The sequence below is a fragment of the Mus pahari genome, chromosome 10 (genome assembly GCF_900095145.1).
Source record: "Mus pahari chromosome 10, PAHARI_EIJ_v1.1, whole genome shotgun sequence".
Lineage (NCBI taxonomy): Eukaryota > Metazoa > Chordata > Mammalia > Rodentia > Muridae > Mus > Mus pahari.
In genome coordinates, this window is record NC_034599.1 from 49,362,797 (window position 1) to 49,373,190 (window position 10,394).

Genomic DNA, 10,394 nt, shown 5'->3' on the forward strand with positions numbered 1-10,394 from the left:
AACATACTGTTCTAAGATGCTCAATGCGGATGCTGGGAATCAAATTTGGTCCTCTGCAAGAGTAGCAAGCAGTCTTAACAACTGAGCCATCTCTTCAGCCCCCAAACCTCTCCTTAATTCCCCAGAGAAAATCAACTAACATTATCAACTGTTACATCAACCGTAACAATATCAGTTGTACAAGAAAGGCTTACAGCTGTTCTAGGGATGGTTTTACTCTACTGCTCACAACCTTGAAACAGTTATGACCTTCTGTTTCTTCTCAACATAACTAGATAGTGGGTCACAGACAAACCTTCTAAGGCCTCTACCTATTTTAATCTACAGAAGGAAAATTGTAGGGCTACATTGTAAGAATTTAAACTTGTGTAGGGCTATAGGAAACATTTTTATACCCCCTCAATTTAAACGTTTTAAAGAATTTTTAAAATATAGTTCTGAAAGCAACAATTTTCCACATATGAACCCTATAGCATTTAATGTCAAAATGACTGTATGAGTCACGTACATTTTCTAAGGATTATTATATTCATTTATAAAACTATATATATACATATTATACATACATAGAGATTCTATATACATACATGTATAGTGACAGCCACCTATCCACTAGAGGATTATGATAATTAAATGGGATAAAGCACCTGGCACATAGTAATTCTTCACTCCTCTGCAATAGTAATGAACTGAATCAATGATCAATAATTTTGTTTCTTTTGCTAATGTCATTGCTTACAATCAACTCTATTACCTTCAACTAGCTGGATAGAAGAGAATGAAATTGAGCCGGGCGTTGGTGGCGCACGCCTTTAATCCCACAACTCAGGAAGAAGAGGTAGGCGGATTTCTGAGTTCGAGGCCAGCCTGGTCTACAAAGTGAGTTCCAGGACAGCCAAGGGCTATACAGAGAAACCCTGTCTCTAAAAACCAAAAAATAAAAAATAAAAAAAATTTTAAAAAGAAGAGAATGAAATCCAGTTTCAAATGGCAAGATACATGTTATATTAGATGTCTGAAATTTTTTGACAAACTTATATAATACTTACATAATGGCCAGGCGGTGGTGGCACACACCTTTAATCCCAGCACTTGGGAGGCAGAGTCAGGCAGATTTCTGAGTTCGAGGCCAACCTGATCTACAAAGTGAGTTCCAGGACAGCCAGGGCTACACAGAAAAATCAATCAAACAAACAAACAAAAAACCTTATATAATGGCAATAAGTTATTTATGGGGCTGGAGAGGTGGTTCAGCAGTTAAAAACAGTTCATGACCTGTAGAGGACTTCAGTTCAGTTTCTAAGCACATATAAAAGACTGTAACTCCAGTTTCAGGGGATCTGATGCAGCACTAGGCATGCATATAGGACACATAACACATATACAAGAAAAATATCTCTCAGGCTGGAAAGATGGCTCAGTGGTTAAGAGCATTGACTGCTCTTCCAAAGGCAATGAGTTCAAATCCCAGCAACCACATGGTGGCTCATAGCCATCTGTAATAAGATCTGAAGCCCTCTTCTGGTGTGTCTGAAGGCAGCTACAGTGTACTTAGACAATAATAAATCTTTAGGCCAGAGTGGGGCTGACAGGAGTGAGCAGAGGTCCTGAATTCAAATTCCCAGAAACAACATGATGGCTCACAACCATCTGTATAGCTACAGTATACTCATATACATAAAATAAATAAATAAATCCTTAAAAAAGAATAGTAAAACATCTTTCAAATAAGATAGATCTTTTTCAAAAATTATGCCTCAAATGGAAAAATAAGCAAGTTGGTCTAAGAAGTCCCTGTAAGGTTCATGATACAAGAAAACAAAATTTTAAAAAGGTCATTTTATTCATGCAAAGACAAACAAGACCATTAGAAATCCATGTTTGAAATACTAAGACAAACGTTTTACGTCTAAGTGCTCAGTGAGAATCCACATAGACATCACAAATCTGTATGCCACACATGCCTGCCTTAACTGTCTTTTCTTTTATAAACAAGCATGTTCTATAATTATCCATAGGTCTTTTTTTTTCTACAAGGGTTGAAAGAAAAAATAAGTCAACATATTAGTCATTACACAAATAACACAATGTTTTTATTCACTATAAACTAAACATTTATGTTGAAACTATTACCTGAGTAGTTCTTATCCCTGTTTTCATCAAGCTCTGTACTGGTGGTTGCCACAGTATCCGCCAGTGCTACAAGGAACATCTGCTCCAAGCGGGTAAGGCCTGGCAGACTTGAGTGCATTAGATGACTTGAAAGTACTCTAGCATGTTCCTGGCCAAAATAAGCTGGTCCATACTGTGACAGATTTATTACTTTTGATTTGTTCTCTCTCTTTTCTGGCTCTAAATCAATATCATCTGTTGTTATCTCCTGGACTTGGAACAGCTCTGAATATTGATCCTCTGATTGGCGTTCTATATGGTCCTCATAGCTCTGTGGCTTTTTTGTACTGTCTTCTGAAATTCTGTAGGATGTGTCCTGGTCTGCAGCAAGCAATGCGTGTAGCGGTAGTGGAGGAATAGAGTCTATCTCGGTATAATCCCGAGTACCATCCTTCCCAATGGTAACTGTATCTTTTGCTGTACTGCCGCTCACACTAATGGTCCGAGAGAGATGCCGCTTAGTTCCTTCTCCAGCATCAGGATCCCGAACTATTGCAACTTCACCTGCGATGCACTTCACTAAATGGGAAAGAATGGCCTTAGCTCTTCTAACTTTCCCTAAGTCCATTAATTCTAACAGCTGAGTTGGATGATACTGTGGCAGAGTAGGAGAGAGTGCATGTGCAGCCTCAAATAAGCCACCATCTTGAACCACAGTAGGTGAACAGAAAACATCATCAGGGATAGCTGCTCCTTCAACAATACTTTTTCTTGCCAGCATAGAGGATTTAAAGGCAGAATGATCTTGTATTGTCTCTTCAACAGGACTATCAGCGTCAATGTCTCCAAATTTGACAGAATGCTTCCATTGGGCATATACATGCATTTCACAATCCATTCCCACCACCAATATTCCATCTCTTACCCAAGAGAGAGAAACAGGCAGTGAAGGTGTGCCATCCACAGAAGATACTAAGTCGATAGATCTCAGAAGAACCCATCTTGACTTAACTCCTTGCTTGATACTACCACCTAGTGGTAAAGTGATGACAGCCACTCCATCCTTACTGTTGGTTTGATCACTTACAATTCCTGAAAGTCTCCCATACATGAAGATATTAGCACCAACCCCCACTGTGAGGATATGAGAGCCATCTTCTTTTGACACCCAGTCCAAATGTACTAAATGCTTGATATTTGGAATAAGGTATCTATCCTTACTTAAAAATGCATCTGATTTGCTATATACAAACAGATTACTGTCAACACTGACCCTTGAATCAAGTACAGTTCCAACCTTAACCAAATCATCAAGATGGATCGTCTGTTCTAAAACCCATTCTGACCCTCCTGTAGATTCACATTCAAATATACAGACATGCATAGAGAATTCTTTAGAAATAAAACCATTGTGGTGTATGGGTTGCTTGTAAGCCACTGCAAGACGGCCTGTGTATGAGCAGCTAACAGCAACAGGTCTTCCCACGATGCTCACAGTACTGCTGTTATCTTCTCCTTCATCATTCATCAAGGGCCATCTCCTCCAATGATAGGTCTCACTCTCATCACTTGTACTGCCCAGTGAGTTAGTTTCCATACAACATTTCCAGAAGCGTACTTTATTGTCGGAGCAAGTTGTAACCACTAAATAAGGTGCAAGGCACACTGGGTAAATTGAAGAGGAACTCAGATGACCTTTATAAAAAGGAAAGAAAATAGTCATAATCAGAGAATCACAAAATGTGAGATCAATAGATCCCAGATTCTTTACTCAGTTTAATTTACCGCCTTTCAATGTTGAACCAGAACCCTCTTGTATCAGTCTGTGTACACTTCCCATCCATTATCGCCCCTAAACTACTGACTGAGATTTGGGGTCAGGAGACCTGGACGCAAGTTCCATCAATACCCTTAGAAGAATGGGAAAACCATTTAAACAAGTAAGTGCGTTCCATCTAGAAAACAGGGAGCAATTTTTACTTGACTTGGGATGTCAGTGTCTATGAGACATTTGAAAGCATTTCATAAAGCCTCTCTATAATTTATTTCTAAGTTACAATAAACAACTGAGTATATTCTGAACTTTCAAATATGTTTAAATATTAGTTATGTGTATGTTCACATGAATACAAGTGACCTTGGAGGCCAGAAGACATAGAGCCCTGGGGGCACCAGGGTGGTTAGAAGCTGCCTGATGTGGGTTCTGTTCAGGAAGAACAGCAAAGTTTCTTAACCACCCAGCCATCTAAGTAACCTCGAAATATTTTGAAAAACTAACAACCTTCTGTATTTGGAAAATATCCCTGGGAAACCAGGGTGACAGAGGCAGGATTAAAAGTTCCAGATTTTCCTACGTACATTAATGAGTTCCAGCCCAGCTTCAGTTACAAAGTAAGGCTCTGTCAAAAAAAAAAAAAAAAAAAAGACAAAACCAAAACAATTTCTCTATCAAGAAAACAAACAAAACCAAAATGAATTGTTTAGATCTGAATCAAACACAAAAGCCCATAATAAAAATCTTCTCAGGATAATCTTTCAACTGTGAATGAAGATCTGTCTTAGAGATAAGTAAAAAAATGCTATACTCAATATCATCTACTATAAAGCAGAACAAGACCAGACCTCCACTGTGATTTGTCAGTATCATTACCTAGGGACTCTCCAGCTAGAGTTCCACAGGTGACAAGTCATTTCATGTGTGCAGTCTCGAATCCAATCCTTCAAATTACCTGACCTACCTTACTAAAGTCAGTATATCATTGCAGGCCAGAAACATCCAGTTCTGAAAATTGCATGGATGGATGGATAGATGGACAGACAGGCAGACTGAACAATGATAAGTAGATAGATGACATATCTTTAATTTTAAAAACTTTTTATAGTGTGTGAGGGCAGGTGCACATGTGTCATGGTATACATGTGGAGGCCTCCTGCCACTCTCTAGGACTCGAGCTTGCACTCAGGTCACTGAGTCTACAGAGAATGCCTCTACCAGCAGAGCCATTTCAACATCCAGAAATACATATTCTAATGTGAGGTATATCTTGTCTACATGTATTTTAGAATACTATCATGGCAAAACCTCATAGAAGAAATGAGTTTGTATGCAAATCACTGAAGTTCATTTAATTGTTGTATTTACAGCTAGAAGGCTTAGCAGATAAAGGTGCTTGGCCCCAAATCTGATAACTCCAGTGAGACCTCTGAACCTACCGGAATTGACTCCTGCACCGTATGTGACCTCCAGATATATGTTGTAGCATATCCCATCCCAATAAATAAATAAATTTACAAATGTAAAATATTTTAATTTAAGGTCTCACTCTGCACTAACCATGTTTTACCTTTATTATGTATGTGTGAACAAGGTTTGACAGATACTTTTGAAGGAAAATGTAATCCCAACACCCAGGATGCTAAGACAGGAAGACTGTCATGAGTTCAAGGCCAACATGTGCTACATAATGAGAAAAAACAAGAGGGAATAAATACAGTGTCTTAGAAGTACTTCTACTTCTTCGGAGATAATTTCCAGACTCCTTGGTTACCTTAAGAAAAGCTGTATTTTTAAACAGTTTGGTTTCTTCTCACCATAACCCATTCCTCCATGTGCACATGGTTTGGAGAGAACCAGCAAATGGAATTTATTATAAAAATTATTATTGATGCTGGGCAGTGGTGGCGCACACCTTTAATCCCAGCACTTGAGAGGCAGAGGCAGGCGGATTTCTGAGCTCAAGGTCAGCCTGGTCTACAGAGTGAGTTCCAGGACAGCCAAAGCTATACAGTGAAACCTGACTTGAAAAACAAACAAAAAAATTATTATTAACAGAAACATGTTTCTATTTGTAGCAAATGTGCAGCTTGGTCTTCACGTGGGTCCCCTAACAAGTGGTGTAAGGGCTGTCTTAGTCTCTGTTCCCTGCCACTGGATCCTTTCCCCTGCGTGGAGTTGGTGAGGGGATGTGCCTAGACCTGCTGGACTAGATGTCCCAGGGTGGGTGGTACCCAAGGGAGGGGACTATAGGGGAGAGACTTGTAAGGGTGGGACTGGGAGGAGAGGAAAGAGAGGATGCAAAGTGAATAAAAAAAAAACTATCAGGGGGAAAAACCAAACCTATTTCTAAAGGGTGGATCACTACTGGCAATAACTACCTCAATGTCACTGCAGCACATATATTAGAAGGTAACACTCAGAGGTACCATTGCTCAGTCTCAACAACACTTTACCTGCTGAAGGCGTGGCTCTTATTACTTCAACAGCTTCCGGCAGATCCAGGGGCTGGCTATATACAAGTCTGGAGCTCAGAATAAGTTTACTAGCAGTTTGAAGATTGGCAATGGATGAGGAATGTGGCATGGAGCTCACGCTAGAGGAGGTTTCTGGAGAAGAGTCCAGGTTCTTCTGTCCCGGGACTGAAAGCAGACTGTCAGATGAGATGCCCTCTGCAGCTTTGGCTTTGCAAATAAATTTGAGATGAATTATCACCACTATTCATACAAGATGAGACATTTTATTATTCTCTAAGAAATACAATTTTTATAAATATTCCCACTTTTTGAGAGACAATTTTTGGACTCACTGTTTTCCTTGAGAAATATATACTTTTCAACTGTTTAGTTCCTTCTTACCATGACCTACTTCTTCGCAGGGACATGTCAAAGGAGAACCACAACCTATGAGATCTAAGCCTTAAGTTACATAGTACAGCATTCCTAAACCTTAAACACACTAAAGACCTAAGAAACACATTACCGTACGAACTCCTGTGTCTAACCCCAGAGACTGATTACATCAACTTGGGACAGACCTCAGTGATCTGTACTTGTAATAAACAGCCTAGTGAGCTAGTAAGATTGCTAGGGCACTTATTTAATGTTCATAAAACTGGTTACTAGCAAAATTAATACCAAAAATAAGAAAATCTTTCAACAGCTCTTAGACCTTTGTGGTAATTTAAAGTAGATGCTTAAGAGAATAAACCAGTTACACTAAATCAAAGATTACACATTACACTGAGTATTGACAAGTCAAGTCATACTGTAATCCATAAAAATACCTACCATAGGTAAATTAAAAATAAAATTATATGTACGATATCTTATTGTCCAGCAACAGTGGACTCAGCATGATAGGGCTATACCTGTGATTCTTTTACAATCAAAAAGCACAATTTAAAAATTAAAAAAAAAAACTCAATATAGCCTACAGAGTGAGTTCATGGATAGCTTAGGCTACAAGATGAGATTATGTATCAAAAAAGAAAGAACAACAACAACAAAAAAAAACTGCTCTGGGGTGAGTGTAGCTCACTGATAAAATCCTTGCATGCCAAATGTAGCACTAACCCCTCACCCTGAAAAAATTCAATGTCTTTGCTTCCTGATTGATCTGAGTGTGCACAGTAAAGCACTCATGGAACACTTTATCATCTATACTACTGTGCTTCTCAATGCTAACTCAATGCTCAAAGTGTTCAATCCCACTTTGCCAAACAACTGTTGCTCACAATGCTAGGCTGAAGCACAGTGTTTCAGAGAACAAGGAAAGACTCTACATATGTACCACATCGACTCTGAGCAGCAGGGCTGACTTACAAACGTGGTTTCCACAACCAGACAGCAGGTACTCCATAACTGTTAACTAAAATAACTCAGTCAACCTTTTTTTTTTTTATTTCCCATATATATAATGTGCCAGCAGACTGGTTTATTTTGAGGATCAGTCTGTTTCAGAAACTCAGCATGGCTGCATGTATCTTCCAAACCTAGAACTCAGGAGACTGAGAATCTTAGGCTGGGCTTTTGTAACAGCGTAGGCTCTATCATCATCATCATAATTTATCAACTCAATTTATAGTTCATTTCTAATGCAAATTGACCCATCCTTATCTCCTTGTACAAAGCTCAAGTCCAAGTGGATCAAAAATCTCCACATAAAACCAGATAAACTGAAACTTATAGAGGAAAAAGTGGGGAAGAGCCTCAAACACATGGGTACAAGGGAAAGTTTCCTGAACAGAACACCAGTGGCTCATGCTCTAAGATCAAGAATTGACAAATGGGACCTCATAAAATTGCAAAGCTTCTGTAGAACAAAGGACACTGTGAATAGGACAAAATGGCAACCAACAGATTAGGAAAAGATCTTTACCAATCCTACATCCAATAGAGGGCTAATATCCAATATATACAAAGAACTCAAGAAGTTAGATTCCAGAGAATCAAATAACCCTATTAAAAATGGGGTACAGGTTGGGTGTGGTGGCGCACGCCTTTAAACCCAGCACTTGGGAGGCAGAGGCAGGTGAATTTCTGAGTTCAAGGCCAGCCTGGTCTACAGAGTGAGTTCCAGGACAGCCAGGACTACTCAGAGAAACCCTGTCTCAAAAAAACCAAAAACAAAAATAAAAAACAAAAAGCAAAAACAAAAAAATGGGGTATAGAGCTAAACAAAGAATTATTAACTGAGGAATATCAAATGGCTAAGAAGTACCTAAAGAAATGTTCAACATCCTTAGTCATCAGGGAAATGCAAATCAAAACAACCCTAAGATTCCANCTCACACCAATCAGAATGGCTAAGATCAAAAACTCAGGTGACAGTAAATACTGGCAAGGATGTGAAGAAAGAGGAACACTCCTCCATTGCTGGTGGGATTGCAAACTGGTACCACTCTGGAAGTCAGTCTGGCAGTTCATCAGAAAAGTGGGCATAGTATTACCTGAGGATCCAGCTATACCATTCCTGGGCATATACCCAGAAGATGTTCCAACTTGTAATAAGGACACATGCTCCACTATGTTCATAGCAGCCTTATTTATAAATAGCTAGAAGCTGGAAAGAACCCAGATGTCCTTCAACAGAGGAATGGATACAGAAAATGTGGTACATTTATACAATGGAGTACTATTCAGCTACTAAAAACAATGAATTCATGAAATTCTTAGGCAAGTGGATAGAACTAAAAAGTATCATCCTGAGTGAGGTAACCCAACCCCAAACAAACACACATGGTATGCACTCACTGATAAGTGGATAATAGCCCAAAAGCTCAGAATACCTAAAGTACAATTCATAGACCACATGAAGCTCAAGAAGAAGGAAGAGCATAGTGTGGGTGCTTTGGTCCTTCTTAGAAAGGGGAACAAAATACTCACGGGAGCAAATATGGAGACAAAGTATAGAGCAAAGACTGAAGGAAAAGCCATCCAGAGACTGCCCTACCTGGGGATCCGCCCTGTATACAGTCACCAAACCCAGACACTGTTGTGTATGCCAAGATATGCTTGCTGAAAGGAGCCTGATATAGCTGTCTCATGAGAGGTCCTGCCAGAGCCTGACAAATACAGAAGTGGATGCTCACAGCCAACAATTGGACTGAGCACGAGATCCCCAATGGAAGAGTTAAGAGAAAGGACTGAAGGAGCTGAAGGAGTTTGCAACCCCATAGGAAGAACAACAATATCAACCAACCAAACCCCCCAGAGTCTCCAGGGACTAAGCCACCAACCAAGGAGTACACATGGAGGGACCCATGGCTCCAGCCACATATGAAGCAGAGGATTTGCCTTGTCATACATCAATGGGAGGAGAGGTCCTTGGTCCTGTGAAGGCTCAATGGATGCTCCGCTGTAGGGGAATTCTAGGGCGAGGAGACAGGAGTGGGTGGGTGGGTGGGGTAACACCCTCATAGAAACAGGGGGAGAGGATATGGAATACAAGGGTTTTGGGGGGGGGACTGGAAAAGGGGATAATATTTGAAATGTAAATTTTTAAAAATCTAATAATTTAAAAAAAGAATCAACCAATCTAAAGCATTTTCTATTAAAATGTCTTTATTTTACATTACCTCTGTATAAAATAGCAATATAATTTCTTACCTAAGCACGCTTGTACAGATTTAAGATGAAGGTGCCACATATGGAGAATAGAGTTATTATTTCCATCCTTCTCAATGACTACTAAAAAGAATTTTTCTGAAAATGGTGGTGGTCGATATCCTATTGTTCAAAGGGAAAAGAATAATTAAATTATTATTAACTATTAATGAGAAAAGGATTTCTAATGGTAAAAGAAAAGATTTGTCCTTTCTAAAATTCTTATTGACTAATTCCCACTGTATTAAGGTATTAAGAAGGAAACGTCAGCTCCTTAATGTTACCAGACCTGGGNGCTTTAAAGATTGCTGGCTATGCATACCTCCCATGTCAGTTACATCATCTCTGGTGATGCTACCAAGTAACCTTACCTCACCCTTCGTTAGCTGCCCTAACTCCAG

The 10,394-nt window shown here is 39.4% G+C and overlaps 1 protein-coding gene across 4 annotated transcripts in view; it reads right to left on the reverse strand.

The window, feature by feature from the left end:
- The window catches only part of Dmxl2 (Dmx like 2), a 135,911-nt gene that overhangs the window by 48,479 nt on the left and 77,038 nt on the right, over positions 1–10,394 (reverse strand). For all 4 annotated transcript variants that reach the window (XM_021205952.2, XM_029542783.1, XM_021205951.2 and 1 more), the window contains exons 16-18: positions 9,997–10,116; positions 6,343–6,570; positions 2,134–3,807 (exon numbers count right to left, since the gene is read on the reverse strand). In XM_021205952.2, coding sequence (XP_021061611.1) covers positions 2,134–3,807; positions 6,343–6,570; positions 9,997–10,116 — 2,022 coding nt within the window. The remainder of the gene's footprint in view (positions 1–2,133; positions 3,808–6,342; positions 6,571–9,996; positions 10,117–10,394) is intronic.